This window comes from Pteropus medius, unplaced genomic scaffold, assembly GCF_902729225.1.
Source record: "Pteropus medius unplaced genomic scaffold, Ma_sr-lr_union100, whole genome shotgun sequence".
Lineage (NCBI taxonomy): Eukaryota > Metazoa > Chordata > Mammalia > Chiroptera > Pteropodidae > Pteropus > Pteropus medius.
Window position 1 is genome coordinate 6991316 of NW_024349803.1, and position 23845 is coordinate 7015160.

The 23845-nt window shown below is 36.2% G+C and overlaps 1 protein-coding gene across 3 annotated transcripts in view; it reads right to left on the reverse strand.

Annotated features, from left to right (window-relative positions):
• The window catches only part of TOPBP1 (DNA topoisomerase II binding protein 1), a 54235-nt gene extending 36227 nt beyond the window's left edge, over positions 1 to 18008 (reverse strand). Inside the window, exons 1-10 of one of the 3 annotated variants that reach the window (XM_039837171.1) lie at positions 17873 to 18008; positions 17196 to 17286; positions 14762 to 14896; positions 13162 to 13305; positions 12340 to 12521; positions 11026 to 11222; positions 9418 to 9597; positions 8566 to 8735; positions 6773 to 6936; positions 6384 to 6631 (exon numbers count right to left, since the gene is read on the reverse strand). In XM_039837171.1, the coding sequence (XP_039693105.1) occupies positions 6384 to 6631; positions 6773 to 6936; positions 8566 to 8735; positions 9418 to 9597; positions 11026 to 11222; positions 12340 to 12521; positions 13162 to 13305; positions 14762 to 14896; positions 17196 to 17279 (1504 nt within the window). In that variant the 5' untranslated portion in view covers positions 17280 to 17286; positions 17873 to 18008. Of the gene's footprint in view, positions 1 to 6383; positions 6632 to 6772; positions 6937 to 8565; positions 8736 to 9417; positions 9598 to 11025; positions 11223 to 12339; positions 12522 to 13161; positions 13306 to 14114; positions 14280 to 14761; positions 14897 to 17195; positions 17287 to 17872 lie in introns of those variants that run through there. The other 2 variants (XR_005647455.1, XM_039837172.1) reach the window with 2 other exon arrangements.
• Positions 18009 to 23845: the final 5837 nt, after the last annotated feature.

A 23845-nucleotide genomic window follows, 5' to 3' on the forward strand; every position in this document is an offset into this window, starting at 1 on the left:
GAAATAGTGTGGGTAAAAAAAATACTGGAAATTCTCTTCTAGAAGTATGGTAGGCTAGAAATTTGACATGCTCTTACTGTAAAACATAGGATATAGGATAATACAGAATAAGTGAAAACATATATGAAAATATAGGATAAAATATTAAAGGCATACTTATAAATGCATACCTGAGTTTGCAAGAGAGCAAGAGAAATCCTCAAGGGCTAAAAATGAAATAGCATGAATCCAGAGCATCAGGTGGTTGATTACCCAAGCTAATGGTTACCTGGAACCTAGACTCTTAGAATTGAAAGATATCACAGGGAGGGACAAGACTCAAGCCTTTGGTCTCACACAAATTAGCAGTAGGCCAGAATACACTGTAAGAAACAAACCCTAGAAACACTGAAGGGAAATGCCTTCAGTAAAAATGACCACAACCGATCAACTAACAACAAATAACAAATATACCCTGAAAAAGGGGAGTGGGTACACTTGAATTTGGCTTTGGGTCAAGAAAAAAAAATGGCTCTCCTGAGAATTTGTCATCATGGGCTGGTCCTCAAAGTAGGTTAGGGAACAAATTTACACAATCTTGATGGTCCAAGAAACGTCTAGCCAATAAACTAACTTAGAGGTGTCCTGAGTTGGGATATTCCTAGGTTCCTGGCAAATTTAACCTGATTCTTTTCTGGAGGAACAAACCCTAACTCCAGCCTTCTTAGAATTCCTAGAGTCCAAATAAGAATGAGTTTATAACAAATACCACAAAACATACAAGAAACCCAGGCACCATGAACAACAATCAAGAGAATTCCCCTCCCCTCCATTCAGATATTGCAACAGGTTTAACTGTGTTCTAAATAAAGAACAGAACACATGAGAGAGTAACAACCTATTAAAAGAACTAGAACTTACAGATATAAAAAATAATCATTGAAATTTTAATAAATGAGTTAAACACGTTAGGCAATAGCTGAACAGAGAAATAGTGATTTGGAAGGAAAATCTGAAAAATCACACAATAAATCACAGAAAGACAAAATAATGACATTAGAAGAACAGGTTAAGTAACCTATACACAGAGCTAAGGGAGTTAGAGAATACAGAGATTGGGGGAGTAGCAATATTCAAAGAGATAATAGATTAAAAAAATTTAGAAGAAAAAAAGTCACTAATTCTTGTATTTAGAAAGTACAATGAATTCCATGAGGACAAATAAATAACACTCTAGGACACGAAAAATAAAAGATGTTAAAAATAGCTAGAGAAAAAAAGATAAGAGTTTTTACAAAAGAATGACAAATTAAACTGACACCTGACTTCTTATACAGCAGCCATGGACATGAATTACAATAAAATAGCATCTCCAAAGAGCTGTCTAGAAATGTATACCTAGTAGAACTGTCTTTTTAAGGACAAAGGCAAAATAAAGTCATTAACAGAAATGAAGGAATTTCTAAAGGATACATTTCAGGAGGAAAGAAAATGAGTCCAGAAGAGAGGTCTCAGATGCAACAAGGAATAGGGAGAAAAGAAATAAACATGTTGGCAAATCAAAAAATATTGACCATATAAATAAGACGGTAACAACAATAATTGTAACATTAAAAAAGACAAAGAAAATATCACACAAAATCACATAAGCTGAGTGTACTAGTAAGTACACGTATAGGGGGATGTTGTCAGTAGTGACGGAGTGTTATAAGGTTCTTGTATTGTTGGAGAAAAATCAGACTGGCAAGAAACCAAGCACCACTCAGAGAGTTGGAGAACTCAGGTTTATTATGATGGTGATCTCAGAAGAGGTAGTGCTCTGAAGATCTGGGCCTCAAACTCACGGGTAACCTTTTATAGGGCTTATCCACAAACAAGCAAAGGAGATACATCTGTTATCTAGACAGAACAAGCAAAGAGGAGGGTGAGTCTTCAGTTGATCTCGAGGTCACCCTGCCCTTCGGCCTATGCGGCAAGCATGTCTATAGAAGCAGAACAAAGAGCTGGTTACAAGGTTAGCCATTTGAGTGGAAAATTCCTCTTCAGTATTATTCAAGAGGAAGATAAAAATTCTCAATAACTTTAGATTTTAAGTTATGGTGCACATTAAACTTCCAAGGGTAACCACTGAAAATATAAATAGTATACATAACTTCCAAATTAGAGGAGGGAAGCATAAAGTTTAGAGTGGGATTTGGGGTGGGAGGGGGCAAGCTCAATTCATTCAAAAGTAGGCAAAAATCTTTAAAAAATATAAGGAAACAGAAAAATGGAACAAAATACAAAATAAGATGGTAGAAAATAATCAAAATATATCACAAATAACAGTAAGTGTAAATCAACCAAATTTACAGTTAAAAGAAAAAGTCAGTCATACTAAATACTGACCCACATGAGGGAGGGACAGCTGTATTATCAGACAAAATCCATTTTAGGTCATTAGGAAAATAAAGATTACTGTGTAATAAAATTTCAAAATACATTAAAAAAACTAAATTTGACAGTGCAGGGATAAACTGACAAGGCCACCATTATAGTGGAGGAGTCTAACACATCTATTTCATTATTCCATAGACAAAACTTAATGTATAAAAACCTTCGATCACAGAAAACATTTTTCTGAGGCACAGAAGAACATTTATGAAAACCACCTCCTAAATACTTCATAGACCAAAGATATAATAAAATTAGAAAATATCTAGAATAGAACAATTACAAAACGCCACATAAAATATCCTGTACTTAAGTCAATATTTTCAGAGAAATATATAGACATATATATAGACATAAATACCTAGATAAAAAGAAAGACTACAAAAAACAAATTATGCCACTTAAGAAATTAGAGAATAAAAGAGGAAAAGGGATCAAAGAATAAATAAAACAGAAACAAAAAAATCAAAAACTGGCTTGTTGAAAAGACTAACAAAACCAGTCTTTAAGCTTCCCAGAAACTTCCCATTGGTTACTAAAGTTGATTCAAGAAGAAATAAATAATCCCATATCCATTAAACAAACCAGTACTACAAAATCATCCTACAAGGAAATACTAGGACCAGTTAGATGAGTTTCACCATACGTTCAAATATTAGAGAACTCCAATCTTACACTAACTTTTTCTGAAATTTTTAGAGAGAATAATTCACCATTTTATCAACTAATAACACAACCCAGCAAAGACAACATGAAAAGGAAAATTATAGACTACTCTCACAATGATAGATAAAATTCTAAACATTAGTAAACGAAGTATAATAATGTATAAAAAGGATGAATATATCTTCCAAAAGAATTTAAACCTGATTGAATAATATAAAAACTAACATATCTACTACATTAAAGGAAAAAAACCATATGATCATTCCATACAGGAAAAATATTTAGTAAACATCAACATCCTGATCAAAGCCCTAAATAAGAACAAAACTATAAAACTCTTAGAAGAAAACACAGGAGAAAAGTTTCATGACATTAGATTTGGCAATGATTTCTTTAACATGACATCAAAAGCACAAACAGAAAAGAGATAAATTGGACTTCATCAAAATTAAAAACTTTTGTGCATCAAAGACAGAGCAAAAAGGCAACCCAAAGAATGGGGAAAGTATCTGCAAATCATATATCTGATAAGGGGTTAATATTCAGAATATATATACATAAAAAACTCCTACAGCTCAAGAATAAAAAATCATCTCAATTAAAAAACAAAGGACATGAATAGATGTTTCTCCAAAGACATACAGATGGCCGATAAACACATGAAAAGATCCTCAACATCACTAATCTTCAGGTAAATGTAAATCAAAAACACAATGAGATGCCTCTTCATGTCTATTAGGATGGCTTTTATTAAAAAAAAACAACAACAAAATAAAAAATATTGGTGAAAATGTGGAGAAACTGGAACCCTTGTGCACTGCTTGTGGAAAAGTAAAACGGTAGAGGGCTATGAAAACAGCATGGTGGTTTCTTAAAACTTAACAGAATTACAATATGATCCATCGATTCCACTTCTGGGAATATATTCAAAAGAAGTGAACGCTGGGGCTTGAACAGAAGATATCTGTACACCAATGTTCACAGCCCCATTATTCATAATAGCCAAAAGGTGGAAAGAACCCATGTGTCCAACAACGGATGGTTAAACAAAATGTAGTTTATACATAAATGGAATATTACTCAACTTTAAAAACGAACGAAATTCTGACACATGCTAAAACATGGATGAATCTTAAAGACATTATGCTACATGAAATGAGCCAGCCACAAAGGGACAAATATTATATGAGCTACCTACAACAGTCAAATTCATAGAGACAGAAAATAGATTGGTGGTTACTGAGGACTGGGTGGGTGAGGAGGGGAGGAAATGGAGAGTTAACTGTTTAATGAGTATAGTTTCAGTCTGGGAAGATAAAGTTCTGGGATGGATGGTAGCACAATAACGTGAATATAATTAGCACCATTGACTGTACACCTAAAAATGGTTAAAATAGTAAATTTCATGTTTTATATAATTTACAATTAAAAAAAAATTCAATAAACTATTCTATAGAAGTTTAAATTGAGACTTGAAATCAATATTCAAAATATTTCATTCTTATATACCAGAAAACAGTTCAAAATGTAACTTTAAGAGATATAAGATATCAAAAAGAACAAATAAACATAACAGAGGGAAAAGAAATTAGGAATAGTTCTTACTTAGCATTTTTAGGATCATATGCATGTAGTTATTACATTTTATTGAAAAACATTAAAAAAAGATAAAAACTATATGGTGACATTCTATAGTCATGGACAGGAAGATCTTTTCATCGTAAAGATGTCAATTCTCCTCCATATTATAAATTCAATACAATTCCAACCAAATTTTCATACTGATTTTGTGCAAACTAATTTAAAAAATTTTTGTATAGAAACAAAGGTCCAAGAATAGCTGAGACACCTATAAAGAAAACTAGAGTCTTTTCATCTCAGATATCAAAACATATTTAGATGACTATTATAATAAGATCGTTAATCAGTGTGGTATCTCAATGGAATAGAAAGACCAAACACAGATTCCCACATTAATAGATCTTTAATACATGATGGACTATTCAACAAACAGTATGGAAAACAAGTGATTTCTATATGTATAAAATACAATCTCAACACTTCATATCAAACAAAAATCAACTCCACATGGATTGAAGACATAAATGTGGAAAAGCAAAAGTTTAAGACTTCTAAACTATATATACGTGTGTGTGTGTGTGTGTGTGTGTGTGAATAACTGGGTAGGAAAATATAAAATAGAAGATCACAAAGCACAAAAGAGATTGAAAAATTCAACTACCTTAAAATATCATAGCCAAATAACATTCAAAAGAACTCCATCTTATTAGTAATCAGTATGAGATCTTACTAAATTTATACAAGTTAAATTGGCAGATATTTCAAGCCTTACAAGAAATACTAAATGTTGAAATGATGTGCAACAGGAACCCTTACTCATTACTGTTACATAATGTGCATTATGTAAAAAAGTCGACTATGTACAAATCTCATGGATTAACCACACCCACTCTAGAAAAATTCTTACTCATGTCATAGAGGTGTGCATAAGAACAATCTCAGAAACACTGTTCATATTGGCAAAGACATAATAAAGTGTCCATAGGTGGGAGAAATGGATAAATTACGGTATGTTCAGAGCAGTGTGGCATATTCATAACCAGTTACTTGGATTAGATAGATCTCTCTCACATTCCAGGGAGTGTAGCAAGATAGTACATACCATATACCGTTTATGTAAGTTAAAATATACACAAAATGAAACAGTATACATATTGTTTATAGATATACACACAGGTTGTAAACTCTAAAAATAAAATGGGGAGGGATTCACAAGAAGCTTTTCGGCATAGTAGAATATTCTGTTTTTTTAAAGCTAGACAGTAATTTACAGTTACTGCTCATATTATTATTTATATTTTGTTGGATGTATGAAATATTTCATAACTTTTTAAAGAGTTGTTCACAACTCTTCACTGGCAATTTCCCTTATCGCACTGAGAAGATTATCTTACTGGGGGCGGCGAGTAGCCCACAGTGCAGCACTGCATGCATTAAAGACCCCGATAACCTAGTGAGACATTTGCTACAAGATTAAAATAAAAGCTCATGTTGTTACAAACTCTCACAAACATAAGGGATGCCAGTCTATAAAAGAGATCAAAGTGGAGCTGCTGAGTTGAAGAGAGAAGAGGAGGTCTGCTTAGAAGTAATATAAAACTTTAAGGGAAGCAAAAGGTTAGTTTAACTTAAAATCCAGAAAACCTGGTAGAAATCACATATGTAGGTATTCTGCTACTAAAATATTTCTTAACGATTATAAATACTAACCAACTATTTCTTACCTACAGTTGCGTTCTTATTTACATATTGAGAGAGCAGATCTTCATCAGCTTGGTCATGCTTTTCATTAGGAGCAAAGTCTTTCTTAGAAAGGCTGCTGTTCTTTTTTAAAAGGGCTGTTTTACTTTCAGGTTGATCAGAAACTGGAATTTCCACTGGCTGGTAGTTAGCATGGACATATGGCTCTTCGGGAAGCATATAACCTTTACTAAAACACTCTAGCAACCATTTTGCTCCCACTACGTGAGGCCTATGAAAATAATACATAGTTATATATTAGTTTAAACTATAAAGACCATCATCCCACTTGCCATGCAGTTTCCATGGACATGCAATTTTAAGAAAAATCATTACAGAGTAGAAATTGCTTTGAATTAAAAACCAACAAAACCTGTGGGCTGATTTATCCCAAAACTGCTTCAATTCATCATCATAATCTCCCACAATAACATGAGTTACATCTTCATTGAGCTGATTAAAACGAACTCCACCTCCACTGTTAATAAGCCTTCTCAGTTTATCTAGTTTTCTGCCACTGAAACCACAAAGATATATCTGTGAAGAAAGAAAATGTTTACTTTAGACTAAGGCATGTAAGATGGTTTATTTCTCAATAGAAACATATATATTAAAACTATATATAAAAACCTATTGTAAGACAATTCTTGTGTACATTTTAAAATATATTAAAGAGTATTTTCTGAAATTTTAATATTTTAATAATTCTTAAATTTTGATTTTTATCACTTCTTCATAATCCCATAGCATTATCATCCTTCACAGTAGACACTTGGTAAGTATTTTGAAGCTTTATATAAAGGCCAGAATTCAATTATCTTCTAAATATTAGTGTACTGCAATTTCAAAAATACAGGTAGCTTCTTCAATTGTGAATATTTTACTATTCATAAATTTTAAAATAATTATAGAAACAAATTGGAGTTAAGTCTGAATTCAGAAAATCCAGGTTTAAATTTTAGTTCAGCGGTCAATGATTAACCACGTGACCATGGCAAGCTACTTAGGCTCTTTAAATCAACTTCCTTACCTATAAATTGAGATCTTTCCAGTTAATTAAACAAAAAAATTTAAGGCAAAGAGATAAGTACAATGCTTTGCGAATACTTATGCAATAATTTATTTTTAACTATATGTGTATATATTAAACTAATTTAATCAGTGTAAGTCTTTTTCAATTCAATTTTACATGTCTTTTAAAAAATTTCTTAAGAATGACCTATCTACTCCTAACTAGATTTATACCTCAAACTAAATAACATCCATTAGAGTATATTTTAACAAAAATTAAAAATCATACATTTCCTGTAAGTAAAGAATAATGAAGTCATATCTAGAATTAGTAGAGATTGAGGAAAAAAAGATTACATAAGACACTTTGTTTTCTGCCAGTAAGTTGATAAGTTTTAAAAATATAGAAGGGTAAGGTAATTTGCCCAGTTTCCTTTCTTAACAATAAAATGGGTTAAATCTTTGCTACTCTTTGAGAATTAACGCATAGCCTATTCATTCTACAAGTAGGAATACATTAAGTAAGTATTCAGCTCTAGGAGATCTACAGCATATGTTTCCATCGAGGCATTTTTAAGATAGTTATTCATACACTAAAAATTTAAATAGCCCAAGATATATTAAACAGAGCAGTGGGTCTAATAGTTGGTTAGAAATACAAGCCTTGTAGTTGATGGCTGGCTACGTAAGGTCTGTGACTCTGAACAAAAATTTTAATCCTCTAAGTCTCAGCTTCAGGATAACACCCATTTTAGTTATTTGTGGGAATTAAATGAGATTATATACAACATATTAATAATATATGTGAAATGATTAACATAGTCTAGCATACTATGATAGCTATAAATAAAAGTTTAGAAACTAAGTGATCTCAAAACACATTATGTAGAAAGTTTAATGTAGTTAAAAGGGTTCAGAGAAGAGTGGAAAACTGATAAGAACTTTGAAGGATGACAGATAAAGTTACATCCCAGGTAGATGGACCCTGACAGCTAAAGGATGGACATGACCTAATAAGTTATCTACTTAGTTAGTGTGCAGGGTTTAGGTAGATAAAAGGAGCAAGCCCAATTCTGAAAGGGCCTTCAAAGTCAGACTAGGAAGTATTTATTGTATGTTGTAACTTATTACAATCATTACATAATAAAGACATACCCGACAACCATCTAATAAATCTTCAGGTGCTTGAAATGCACTGACATCCAGATTTTCTAGATTTTCAAGTGTAGACTCCACTTTGCTATTAAGAATTGAATTACATATTGATTCATTTACGCAACTTGCATTAATGTTGGAAATATGGCTGACATCCGAAAGAGTACGACCTACATATTAAACAAAGATGTATAAATTTATGATAAAATAACTGTGATTACATATTTTCTTATAATTTTTTTTATACACATAGGGCTATGAATAATTTTCAAAGTAAGATTCAAGTGTTTTTACTAAAATCTTGGTGGCAAAGTATGAAAGAGAAAATAAAACTAATTAAGGTTCATACCTTATTTAAATAAAAATATATTTATTTGTTTCCAATAAAAATCTGAAGTTTCTGGCTGTAAGGTCCAGGAAGCTTACATTTGAAAAAAATTTATAAATATTGGTTAAATTGCCAACATGGCACCTAAAAATAGAAAGGGTTTTAAATTTTATACAAACAGATGATCTACTACAATTGCAGCAAACTAATAAAGACTAATAATATTTGCCTATCAGTCTAGTTTTAAAAATTAAGTTTTTATTTTAAGTCTTTATCTGTTAGTATTCCTTCTTTAATCACCTTCTGCATTACGTCAGGGTATGAAAGAATGTATGCATTCATTATAAAAAGATATATCAGGAATTCTGGACTATTTTTCATACAATTTGGTTATTTTATTATATAACTATGCCTGGAAGCACTGTAAGAAAAGTAGAATTCCCTACTATATCTCATTGATCCTATTAACAAATCAATTCTTACATAGAAAACTGATTGTTTACTTTAATCCGAATGAGACTAACCATCAGTTGTGTTGATCTGACCAGTAGGAGTTGACGTATCAGGCACAGTCTTTGTTTCCAGGATAGGCTCTGTCCTATACATGGATTCATCTTGACAAAAACCTTTCTCAACACTGTCAAAAAACCACTGCACGGTCACACAGTGTACATTCCATCGCTTGGCACATTCATATTTTTGACCTATCATGTTCGTTAAGAAAGTGAGAGAGAGAAATGCAAACCATTAAACTCTTTCTTGGCAGCAATATTCAAATTATGATAGGTTATAAAAAAAACCTACCCAAGACAAAATTAAAGTTACCAGTAATTACTCTTAAATAGTATGCTAAAAGTATATTCAAAAGAAACATTTTAGGTTATTATGCAATTATATTTTCTACAAGTTGTGTAAATACACGTTATGTGAAGGGGTTTAGCTTTACAAAATTATATAGAGTCAGAGGCAACTGTGGGATAACTGATATATTAGACTTGGTTTCAGTATAGCCTCCATGACTCAATTTCTTTAAACCAGTTTCTTTATCTGTGACGTGGGGTAACTCACAGAATTATGTGGTATTAATAAGACTGCATAAAACTGAAAATTATAAATATTCACAATATAAAATTACCAGCTTTGAATAGACTATTCCTATGTCAACTGGATTCTACTTGAAGCCCAGGACAGATATTCAATTAGATCAATAACTAAATTATTTAAAAATATATCCTTTTATTGCCTTAAAAATCTTTTAACACAATGTATTTTGAAACTGCATCATAGAGAAATTGAGGTCAACATGTAATAAACAATAATATGAAAGTTTTTTTTTTCAGTCGTGAGAGCCAAGAGCTGAACTGCCCTCAGATCATAATCACAATCATAATTGACCATATCCAAAATTCTGACTTAAGGACAATTGCTGATTTATTTTAACAATATTTTTTTCTAAGTTTATTTCTTATGTAGGTAGCTGAATAAAACACAGTATAGATAATGAGATAATAAAAATATTAACAAAATTCTTCTCTCATCCATTTTTACATATTTCAATGGTGTTGGTAAAAAATATTCTCTAGAATAGATATAAAGGTTACAGAACACCAAAATTAATAGCATTTTAAGGAATTCTTCTCATTGGTAATATAGTTTTCTTTTAACTGCCTCATGTTCTGCAAGGTTTATCTTCAAGTTAAAACTCATAGTTCGTTCAGTAATGCTGATTCAATTAAAAACTAAGCCAAGCCTTTAAAATGTGTTATTAGAGAGAAATGTAATTTAGCTACTACCTTTCTTGTTATCCATCCAAGTGTCCTATCTCTTAAGTATCTGGTAACTGTGTAGGGGGCTTTTTTTTAAACATCGAAAGATCTGATAATTAATTTAGATAAAACATCACAGGAAATTTATTTTTAATATACTTGTTCAATTACCTGGATAAACACTAGAACAGTCATGTAATTTTTCTACAGACTGTAAACCAAACTATCTTTGTAAGATTTTAGGGGAAATAAAATCCCATACTAGATTTATGACATGTCAGAAGCAAAAGCTATTCTTTAAAGACCTTAAAATGTTAAACGTTAGAGAAAAATGTGCATTTGTCCACTTGGAAAATACAGTTTTACCTTTTGGTTCTTGCACAATGAGATGTGTACAGTCATTCATTTTCAATTGTCCCATGTATTGACCTCCATGCTTAACTGTGAGTTGCTGAACTGTCTTTCTGTCCGAGCCACACAAGCCAGTTACACAGATTATGCAACCCAGAAAAATAGGACACTTGAAATCTTCCATGTTTATATCAGTATATCTTGCTATTTTTCTGGTGAAAACAAATTGGTAAAAAGGAAACAAATTAACATATTAAATATGCCACTAATATATCACTAATGCTCTCATTTTTTAGGATTTCAATTATTTTTAAGGGAACAGACACTCAGAATTACATTAACTGCTCATCTAGCTCAGGACCATGTCTCTAGTAAAAAGTAATGTCTCTCAAAACTGTTTTAAGGCAAAATATTTCATTAACTCTAAGTCCATGCTGGTCAAAGCGGTGTATTTTCCAAAATTTTTAAGTCTGAATCTCTCCTGAAAAACTCAAAGGTTCTTTGTTTGCCTACTAGAAAAATGGACTTTTTATCTTCCCATTTGCTATATAAATAATATGCAATGATTTGGGGCAGAATACCAACAAAAATATCATTTTGTTGCCATACTAGGCAAATGTGTTGATAAAAGTCAGACCGGGAGTGAGGGTGCCAACGTGGAGACATGTTTAGGATGTGCTGGACAATGTTGAAAGAAGACTGGAAAAATGCCTATTTAATTCAAACGGTTAACTCAGGGTTGTTAATCTAATTTTAGGGGAAACTTAATTCTAGTCTTTGAAATATGCTTTAAGCTCCATGAGGGCAGAGATGCTGTCCTATTTGCTCACGACATATACCAACTGCCTAAGCTCAGGCCAGGTACATAAAATGGGCTCAATTCACAACTACTGAACGGTCACATCCCAGTTAATGGCTTACATAAGGTTATATTCCACCTTACATTTACCCACTTTGGGAGAGAATTCAACTGCCAAAATGGCTAACTTACTCTCCATCTTAACATATGGAGACAGTACTCAAGGATAAAGCAACATGAGAGTTATAGCAACCACAGTGATTTTCTCAACTATTTTACAAACATTTACTGATGAAAACAATTTCATTACCACAGCATTTCTTACCTTGTAGCTAATGCTAAACGCATAGCCCATTCCACCTATCACATTCTACACTGATCACAGCTTCTAGATTCTGCTCTTTTGCTTTCAGTGGATAACAAATCCAAAAAAGTTACCATAAAATCTCCTCTACGAAAACCCATCATCAGCCAAAATGATTGAATGTATCATTTTTCAAATTTAGACACTATCTAAATGCCTTTCTTACTTCTCTTGTGACTTCTCCCAAAGTGTTTTTATCCAAGAAGGAAGCAAAATAGGTTTCTTCAGGTTTGCAGCGACTAAATATTTTTTGCTACCAACTTCTCCGGCAACAAGGTGGGTTACTGATACATTAAGATCTCTGTATACACGTCCACCCATCATTTGTACGTATTTATGAACTTCTTCCTATAGGCGCAAAAGAAAATATATTAATACTAAAACAAACAATCTCCCTTCTATTTTTTATACAATACCCCATAAATATCTTTCATTGTTGTTAGCCTCAATGCAAATGTTTCTCACTACTACAGTTAATAATTAACCAAATTACTTTTTGCAAGATAAATATGAATTATAAATTTAAAAATTACCTTTATACATTATTTTCCTGTTTCTTTCAACTCCATGAAGTTAACTGTTACTTCTATAATAAGTAATATGTTTAATACCATATATTTTAAAATATGTAAATTCTATAACAAAATATATATCTCTCTTAGAATCCTTTTTTTTTTTTTTAAGTTTAACCATCTATGGTGGAAAAATGTGATTCAAAAACAAACTCACTGACCATGTAGGGAAATAGTGAATTTCTTTTTAAATCAAAACAAAAAAACTTCAATTAGCCAGTTTTCAATAAAACAGATTCCACTGAATTCAATTTATTAAAAAATAAAAAACATATACACTGTCGTATGTTGACTTTGTTATAAGCCACGAACACCAAGTACAAGATCTTTCAAAGTATATTCCACACAGTGAAAAATTAAGTGTAGAAAAATACCGATATATTGATCATGACATTCCTCAACACTTCAATACCTACCCTTTTGTCTTTTTCCAGGCTCGTACAAGATACAGTAACATCACACATAACCATATTATAAACTGGATGTTCTGCTCTTGGGACACATCGCTGGTGGTGCATACAAAATATGACTACTTGAGGACCAACAATTCTGCAGCCAAGCTATAAAAAGAAAAAGTTTAGTAAGAATAGACCTCCAGTCTTATAAAATTACACTTTGTAAAATTTACCAATTCTTTATAGAAGTTGATGACCACTGCATAAAAATCACCAGATAGTTGAGAAAAAATAGAAACCATTATATAATTTCTCAGACACACTACACAATAAACACACACACAAAAGCAAACCAAATGATGAAGGCTATGAAAAGAAGTAAGCTCCAAGAGCTATACCCACTCATTATTGCCATTAAAATTTTAATCTCTGAAACGAACACAATCTTAATAAGGGGTTATAAGTAACAGTCTTATGCTACAATAATTAAGAAAAATCCATATTTTTCAAATAAAGCATCCAACCAATGAAGCAGCTGAAAAGTATAAGCCTAAATAACCCCCTCTAAAACACCTCTTATGTCACCAAAAAGTACAATCCTAGGCAGTTTCTACATTTTAAAAAATACTTTGTCTGCAACTCAAAGTCTTTCCAAGGAAGACCCCACAAAGACGTCTCTTAAGATATTAAGGTTACTCAAAACATGACCTTTCATTTTCGTTGATAATTGAGTTCAGAAAGGTGACAGTCTTGCTCAACACTACCATATTCAAACCAGACTAAAAAGCCTTCAGTAGTTAAAGTCACCACTGTACAACTAATTTAAATAGCTACATAGTAAACGATTATTGCTATCTTTTTGGTCAGCCATAAGAAAACTGAGTTTTTGATGTTATTCATTCTTTCTGACAAGCAGTGTTATTTCCAAAGGGAAGCTAAGACTAGCAATGCTATTGGCAAAAGTGGGCACAGACCTTCCATAAATTGTGCAGATACTGCATCTACCTACTCATCTACGTTTTCTTCTCCTTCAAACAAGAATCACTTCTTTGTAATCTGGATGGGATTACAGCCAGTTTACTTTTATTTCAATGCTTCTCTCTTGTCCAGACACCAAAAAAGTAATGAGTCAGTAGACTCTAGAATCAACAAAGAGAAATAAGATGGCTCACTGGTATATTAGCAATACTCATCACCAAAACGCTTCCTTTTAGCATATAAATTTTCAGATCCCACACAAGGTATCGGTACTAAAATTCTACATGCAAGAGCACACAGGCAAGACAGTAAGTATCTAAACATTATGTTGAAGTCTTTTCCTACTCTTTATTACTTTTTCCTGAACTATCTTGCAAACACACTGAGTTTAATCATAGTAGAACTCCATCAGCAAAATGCTTCATTACTATAGGGTTCACTTATACTAAGCGAAGTTAAGTCTCTTGAAGTATAAAAATTACATATAACAAAAGCTTATTATAATTAGCCTTTAAAAATATTCTGGTCTCCCCAAACCAAAGGATTCCTCTGCATTCATAATTTGCATAATACTTTGTGATCAGTGAAGAACTTATGTTCACTAAAGCAGAAACAAATCAAATAAACATAGACGTTAGCAAACCTCTTTGAGGTGATCAAAGGCAACGCCACTAAAAGGGTCACAGATATAAAGTGATCTATCATTTTCCTTTATCTCCAATGCTTCTTCTTCTGTAATAACCTGAAGATATTCTTCTGATTGGAACTCTTTTATTGACTGAAAGAAAAAAATGAAATAAGCACCTGAAATTAGTCACCTGTACTTAAGTCCTATAAACTCTATTTTCAAAATTCATCTCAAATCCAACCTTTTCACTATTGGAAACTACCATCACCTTTCACCTAGACCTCTGCAGAAGCTGCTTAAGTGGTTCCTTCTCCCTCTCTTGCCCTAAATCCATTCTCTGCACCCAGTATAAATCAGGTCATGTCACTCTGCTCAAAACCTCCAATGGCCTCCCAGCACACTCAGAATAAAGTCTACATTTTTATGATGGCCAAGACCACAGAGTCTGGCCCCTGCCTGTCTCTCCACCCTCGCCTTCTACCTCTCACCCCTTTTGCTTACTTTCCTCTAGCCACTCCTGCTGTCTTGGTAGGACTGGAACAAGCTAAGCATGACCTCATTTAGAGGCTTTGCTCTTGTTCTCACTGCTTGGAATACTCTTCTCCCAGGTCTTCGCCTGTCTTGATCCCTCATTTCAATGAAAACAATTAAAATGTCACCTCCTCAGAGATGCCTTTCCTGATCATGCTTTCTAAAATACTTTATCTCTCCAGTCTGTTATGAGGAAAAATAACATGGATGTTGTGTATAATGTATTTTATATCTCCCTTATGAGAAAGTTTCGTGATATATTGTGTTTGCCACCATATCCTGCCACCCACTAAACAAATATCTACTTAACAAATTTTGAAGTCCTTATGTTAAATATGCTAAATACCTAAATGAAGTCTTTATGTTAAATGATCCTTTCAAAATAATTAAGTCAGATCATGTTACTCTTCCGATTAAAACCCTCCAGTGGCTCTCCATCTTGTTAGCTTCCCTGAAGGAGGAACGCACAAGGCGGAAGGGGTTAAGCAAGGTTTAACCCCTTCCTTGTAGCAGAGTGACAGCCCAGCTGAGCCAAAGATGGCGTCAGCCCCGAATGCAAGGGGACCTGAAATTTATGTGAGGCTTGAGGCGGGCTATTTTGGTAGGAATATTTTGGGCAGGTAATTGGTAGGGAAGGGAGGTGAGCATGTAGCATTGCCAACCTGGATGCAAGGTCTGGTTCCCACACAAAAGTGAGGAAGGCATCTAGTTCCTATACTAGAGGGGTAGGGATAGGGCCCTCCTGGACCTAACGCATCTCACTAAAAGAAAAAGCCGAAGTCTTTATGTTGGCCCACAAGGTCCAACATAACCCCTTTACTCTTACTCTCTGAAGCATCTCTTAATATTTTTCCTCCATCCTCTGCTCACTATATTATAACTACACTAATGTTGGACAGACACACCAAGCACTTTTCCAGGGGCTTCCATCTGGTTGTTCCCTCTGCCTGAAACCATCTTCCCCAGATATCCACATGGCTCTCATCTCCTTCTCCATCTCATCTCCTTCAAGTATACGCAAATACCATTTTACCCATAAAGCCTATGCTGATCATACTCTATTTAAAATTATAACCTTTCCATCTCCTCCTCCCCCAACATCCTCCAGAACCCCTTAACCTGTTTTGCTCTTTTCTCTTCCCATTGCACTTAGCACACTGTAACATATCATATAGTTTACTCATTTAACAGGCCTGATTAATGTCTATTTCTTCCTGCTAGAAGAGAATGTAAACTCTGAGAAAGTAGGGATCTTTGTATCCCAAGTACTAGATCAGTGCTTGTCAGATCATGGGCACTCAATAATTATTTGCTGAATGAGTGACCTTTAAAGAAAAATCTGCTATAACAGAGCTTCTTAAATTTGAATGTACACAGGAATTACACTGAGGATCTTGTTAAAATGCAGATTCTAATTGGCAAGTCTGAATTTGTTAAAATGCAGATTCTAATTGGCAAGTCTGAATTGGGGCCCGAGGTTCTGCATTTATAACTTGCAAGCCATGCTGACGCTGCTAGGGTCTGTGAGCAGCAAGGCTCACACTACCCCTACATCCTCCTATATTGTACTGTAAATAATGAAGCAAACTTTTAACAATTAACGAAAAAATGAAGTGTAACCACTGATTTTTCAACAAAGGTTTACTCTGGTTAGTAGACAAAGGAAAGTAACAACTTCCAAGAACATCAGGTCTGCCACTTTTAATAGTAATGTCAGAACATATTTCATGCTCCCAAAATACATAAGAATATACAAACATCAATTAAAAAAATGTAACAATGATACATCTATATTAATGATGACTACAGTAAACTACATATTATGAAAATAACTAAGACATAAAATCCCAACAAATCAAAAACACTAAAAACAAGAAAATGAATTGACAGCATGAAAGATATTTTCAATTGTTCTTACCTCAAGAGCTTTAAGAAAACACTCAGAATTGTCAGAAGACTTTAAAAACTTCACAAAAAACGGTTCTTTGTCATTTCTGGACATTTTTGAACTGTCAAAATGAGGAACCATGAACAAAAACAAACATTAGGTATGAAGTTAAATGCTTAAAGCACCTCTTTTTCTGCAAAGACAGGAATATCTAAGGATAGCTACTTTAGTTTCGTCCATGAATTCATCCATCTCCTCTGTAAGAAACGCTGAATGTGGGCAAAGTCAAGGAAAAATACGACAACAGTCCTTGCAAATTAAGAGAACGAAATTAATGTCCCTAAATTGAATACATTGAGGGCCATTACTATGGGGCTCTAAGTATCCCAAGGCAATGAACATTCAATTGCATTTAGCAATCTGTCCTTGCTGATACCCATGGCCCTCGAGGTCTATTCGCCTCTCTAGGCGGACTTTAAATACAAACATGTAAGCCAGGTAGCAGTGTCATGATCCTTAATCATGCCTTCTAAAAGGCGGGACGCTCTTGCTCCCCAGCTCCCAGGGAAAGGCCCGGCTACCGGCCCAGCCGCAGCCACATCCTCCCCAGCATTAGTCCCACCCGCCGGTTACAAGGGCCCCAAAGCCTAGAGGATGCGTCGCGATCCCCTTGCGGTGAGATGGGAGCGGGGTCCTCTCTCACTCACCTCGGTGGGACCTGGGGGTCGGGGGACGGTGAGTGGGGGGGCACGGGGCCCGCGGGAGAGCGGCTGGGGTTGGGCGCCAGCCCGGCGCACACCCGCCGCACCCGGCGGCGCCCCCAGCCCGAAACAAACGCAGAACCCGGAAATTGCGAGGTCCCGAACTGACTTTCGCGCCAACCGCGTTGACGCCGGTACCTCTTCTGGCGGAAGTAGCGTCGTGCGCAGCTGCGGGGAGGAGGGCGGAGTCGTCAGAAGTGGTGATGTACGGTGCGGAGGCCTTTTTCTGGCTCATCATTGGGTTCCGGGTAAGGCTTGGACCAGATCACCTGGGGCTTAGGGCTTTGAAAGGCGGGCCTAGGCTCCGCTGGGTGTTGGCCCAGCGCCCACGGCTCAGGGGGTGGGGCCGCAGGCCAGGTGTACCTTAGGTCCAGACACTTGGAACAATAAAGCCAAGGGACAAGAGGGTTTCCTCAATAAGTATTTTATACCTGCAGTAGGCAATGCATGAGAAACCATGTTATCAGCTAAAACAACTCTATGAGGCAAATAGTGGTGTCTCCATTTCACAGATGTAAAAGCTGAGGCTTAGGTAACTTAAATGATGTGTGCAAGGGCACACAGTAAGTGGTAGAATTAAGCTGTTAGCCAAGTCTCTGACATGTGAATGAAAAAGGGGTTCTATGGACAGGAACCTCACTGGGTAATCTGATCATAAATTCCTAACTGGGCAAGTCCTGGTGGGCCATCACGCTCCAGGCGTATAACTTTAGTAAAAGACATCTCTGCCTTAAGGAAACCCTGTCCACTGTTTCTGTGCGTCTAGGTAAACACACTAAAATGCCCCCTTTCAGACCTCTCCTAAAGTGTGAATCTTAACTATCCTGTAATCCGATCCCTGCCTCACCTTGTTTTCTCCCACCTTTGAGTAACCTTCCCTTCTTAATCTCAAGTGCATTAAAGAAATTGCAAACTGTTTTTCTACAAAGCATTTATCTCAGTCTGTTGAGATCTTGCTTCAGGTATATCCTCTGGCTCAAATTTTTATAAAAATTCTCTACAGATTTGGACGTCGTTACGTTAGCCAACTCCATGGACTGTGTTCATTTTCTGCTGATATAGCAAGAATGTAACCATTGCCTACCATAGCCAAGAGTGCTGAAGGGAAGAAAATGTCAGGATGACTCAAATTACACACCTAGTGCAAATGGGTCTTTGCCAAGATCTTCAGTGGTTCTTCTCCACTCTTCTGCCCTTCAGTGAGCCTATCAGTTTCCTTCTCTGTAACTCTGAGTGTAGGGGAGATCCTGGGATGGAAACTAATGTTCAAAAAGCAAAGATCGGGAAGAAGAGGTAAAACAGGGCTGCAAAATCTTGACTTGTTCATAACCAGTGACAAAGTCCTTAGATAAGTTTCTTATTTTATTCCTGACTCTTGAGATTGAGATGCTCATGATTTTGGATTGAGTAATGTGAGAATTTAATGCCATGTATTTTGTTTTTATTTTTCTTTTTAGTACCTAAAGATAGCAATGAGCAGTTGGGTCTAGGTGTGGGAATATACCCAAGGAAAGTGAGTCAGAATCAGTAACACTGGGGATCAAAGATAAAGGCCCGTTGTTGGGGAGAGGGTGAGAAAAGCCTTAAAAATAAAAGTTACTGGAGTTGTGGGGAAAAAAAAAGGACGCCACAATTAATTGTTAAGGAGCAAATCTGTCATGAAGGTGTAGGAATAATTGCTATTCGTAGGGTACTTTACAATCAAAGGACTCCTGCTCCTCTAGTATGTGTTCATCACTGTCTCTTGTTATACAGATGGGGAAACTGAGGCTCGGTGACTGTGTGACTTGACGAGGGCCACACAGCCAGGAATTGACTGCACCTGGGCTTGAGAAGCGGTGGCTTAACTGGAAACCCTGTGCCCTTCCTAACCAAGCTCACTTCTTGTCACATGCTTCCTGTGACCGAGTGCATGAAGGTCAGCACTCGGGCCAGAGCCCATTCCTGACATTTCTGGGGCTGACTGGAAGCCTCTGGGACAGAGGAAAGTCATAGATGCCACTAATGAAGATGCGGAGGGAAAATGAAATCAACCCTTCAGCTTTTAGCCAGCTGGATTTGAATAGCAGGCTAGTCCATCTCATCTTTAGAATAGGAGACCCCATGAAAAGTTCTCCCATCTGTGTCTCTGCTTAGGCAGAGAGGGTCTGTATCTGTCCCTGAAGTACCTAATCTTGGGCATTAGCTAGAGCACTTTCTGGTGCAGTGCCTGGACCAACTGCATCAGTGTCACCTAGGAATTTGTTGGAAATGAAAATTCTTGGGCCTGACCTTGGGCCTGCAGAGTCAGGAACTCTGGAGCTGAGTCCCAGCATTCTGTTTTCAGAAGCCCTCCAGGTGATTGTGATGCACACCAAAGTTTGCTTGAACAGCTACTTTTTTTTTTTTTTTTTTAGGAAAGGGTGAAAGTGGTTATATAGGTTGTGGTTAATAAAGATTTTTGTGAAAATGGGGCAAAGCTGTGATGTGCCCTCAGGCAGCTGCCTCAGAAGATGGAGTTCAGGGATTAATTTTTCCCTCACCTCCCTGGCATTCAGGGTTACCTCCCTATTTCTTTGGCACTTGTGTCACCTATAGCCAGACATTCCAGACCCCGCTTAGAGTTCCAGGATTGAAGATAAATTTATATTTGTTATAGAATGAAAAAACAAATATGACAAAATAGTTACTTTTAAAATATGTGTGGTGGGAATGTATTGTTACATTTTGCTACGTAGATAAGATTTCTCAAAATTAAAAAAATAAACTTTTTGAGGGTTTCATATTTGTTTTCTAGTGCTATAAATGAGTAAATATGCATAAATAAAGGGGCTATAATTAAAAAATGAGATTAGTAAATGATCTTTATTGCTGCAGAAATAGTCTTTCCAGTGACAAAACATCTGCTTAAACTGTTGTCCTCAGTGACCTGAAAGGTAAAACGTAGAGCTACTGAGTCTACTGAGGTGCAGGAAAGAGGAGGTAAAACAATGTTAGCAGCACGTGTTGGTTGCTACTGGCTGCATTTAATTAGGTATTACAAGAAAGAGACAAGTTCAGGGAAGAATTGGCTTGTTTGCAAGCGAAAGTAAAGAATTTATAAATCCAAAAATGTGAGGTTTTGCAAGGTTAGAAAAGCTGACTGCATCTAGACCCTACAACCCATGCCTATGGAAAAGATCTAGTTAAGAGCATGGTTCCCACCCCCCCTCCCCCGCCCCAAGCTGGGTGAACACCTTCAATTAAGATAGATATGGTGCCCAGGATGAAAATCAGGCTTGAAAATTAGTTCAAGAGAGAACTGCGGGTGTGGCTACTGATGTAGGGAAACAGCTCTACCCTGTCTTCCTGGCAACTTTGTGCATATCCATATAGGCAGAGGTTGGAATTGCACCATATCTAAGCCTTGGCCGAATGCCTTGTGATCCTGCTGGAACATGAAAGGATGGGAGGCCTCCTCCTGCTCATATGCCTGCCCTTTCTAGAAGTCTGTCATCAGATAGTTTCTCATTGCCTCCCAGAATCTGATGAGGTATGGGGCTTTCTGCACCACTCTTCTCAGAACAGAGCTGCAGGATATAAAACCATTTAGTGTCTTATCAGTCAGGCCTCGCCCTTGACTTTATACGTGTGAGGCTGACAACTGCCACCTGACACTGAACTGATACAAATCTACAGGTTATTAAAGTTTTGAGATAATTGCTTTGTGAAGGAAACCAGAAACCTGGCGTATTCAAATTTTGATGCAATCTTCAGGCTTGCATAGTACAAAGTGGGTAAAAAGTCATACAGGCCCCAGGGAGCACAAACTCCTGGATACCGAGCAGATATGACTAGAGAGGATAGCAGAAAAAGAAGACCCAGAGGGAGGTGCCAGGGACCTTGGAGAGCACTGAGCAAAGGAGCAACTTTCAGAGACAGAATCTGAATCTAATCAGGCAGAAGAACCACCCGATGCCTGCCCAGTAAGACTTCGAAGTTGATGCTGACCGGCAACAGCTATGGGTCTTTATACCTCCCCTTTCCGAAAGGGAGTTTTATTGTAGTTATTTGTCCCTGCTCCACCATTATATTTTAGGTGCGTAGTTAGGGGGTGGGCAGCAACTTGTGTTTTCAGTCCATGTGTCACTGGACCATAAGGTGGATTCTGGTAGAGACCATGTAGCAGAACTTTACCATCCCCCACACACACCTTCAACCATAGTGCTGTAAAGCACACTGGGAAACTTCCAACTGCCAGCATCTATTTCTTTGCATGAAGGCATTCTCTGACACCAGGAGTCTGATTTGTCACCTCCACAGTGGATCAGAGGGCGAGAGGGTTTATGACCTATGGACAAAACCCTCAAACATTGACTGACAAGAATTGGTGTACAAAAACTCTTGTTTGCATACCCCTTGCATTCTGCCCTGGCTTTCAGAGTCGTCCCAGTGGAGTTAAGCTCCAGTCTCCACGGTGGTAACTGACTTGTTACTACATTGTTTAGGTGCCTTGCCCCCACCGTCTCATCTCTCCATTCTCTCACCTGTGTTTATCTACTTAACAAATAAAACACTTGAAAAGTCTTGTCTAAAGTTCGTTGTCTCGGGAAACTCAAACTAAGACAAAAGGCCCAGGACACATGCCCCACTTTCATAGTGTGTGTGGTTGCTGGGAAGAGGGTGCCTGCCAAGGTTTTCATTTGCCAGCCTCTGCATCTAGGTGGGCTCGTGTGACCAATCGAATATAAGTAGAAGTGATGTTTCTCATTTCCAGGCCCAGCCCATAAAAACCTCTTGTGCTACCTTCCCCACCCTTCCATATTCTGGATGTCAACACATAGGGCAATCTTGGGAGCCACATGTTGAAAATGGCAGAGCCTCTCTTAGCCTGTATCTCAGAACTATGAAGGTGAACTCCCCACCCCTGCCTCTCCACTGAATTATCACCACCGCTGTCAGAGGTCAACTTGTATCATATTAAACCACTGAGATTTGGAGCTTCATGTGTTATGGCAACTAATACCAACCTAATTAGTTTCTAAAATTGGCAAGGTTTAAACAAATGTGTTGGCACTTCGAAAATTGTCTTTATTTCTACAAAGGCCCTTAGAGAAGAGTGAAATTGCTCCAGAGACAAATGCCAGAGGCCACATGGGGAGGAGCATGGACTGTGGAAGCAGGCTGCCTAGTTTGAATGCTGGCTCTGACACATACTAGCTGTCTGACCTTGAGCAAGTTACTTAACTGCTGTATGTTTTACTTTCTTCCTGTATGAAATGGGAATTAGATAACATCTACTTCATAGTGTTACTATAATATCTGAAAAGCACTTAGTTCAGTGCCTGGTATACATATAATGATAAATTTATAAATTACTAATTGTCCAAAGACTACTCTTGCCATGAAGTCTTTAAATTGTTTCTGACAACACAATCTTCTAAAGCAACACAGATGACCTTAGCACTTTGGATATCCTTCCTTTGCAATAGAACTTTGTCCTTGTACAGAGGAAATTTTCAGAGTTTACTCCATTTCAAGGCCAGAGGGCACCATAGCCCTTTTCGATTTAAGCTGTGTAAACTTGAGGTAGATCATTAACCTTAGGAGGAATGTTCACCTCTTTGACCTATTTGGTTTTTGTCCACAGACCTGCAGAGAAGATTGCTCAACCCACTTTTGAAGCAATCATTGATGTGCATTTATTCATTTATTTGATATTTTTTGAGCCCTATATTATACCAGACCCTATTTTCCAATCTAGGATTAGTATGTAGAACAAGAAAAATGTGGTGTCTGCTCTCATAGGTCCTATTTCCTTTCAAAGGCTTGAATAAATGAATAAGTGAGAGCTAGAGCAATTATAAATGAGCACAATAACCTATACAATTCCTTCCTTAAGAAATAATATACTTAAGAGTCTTAAAAAATAAAGATTAAAAATTAGTAGCTAATATAGTC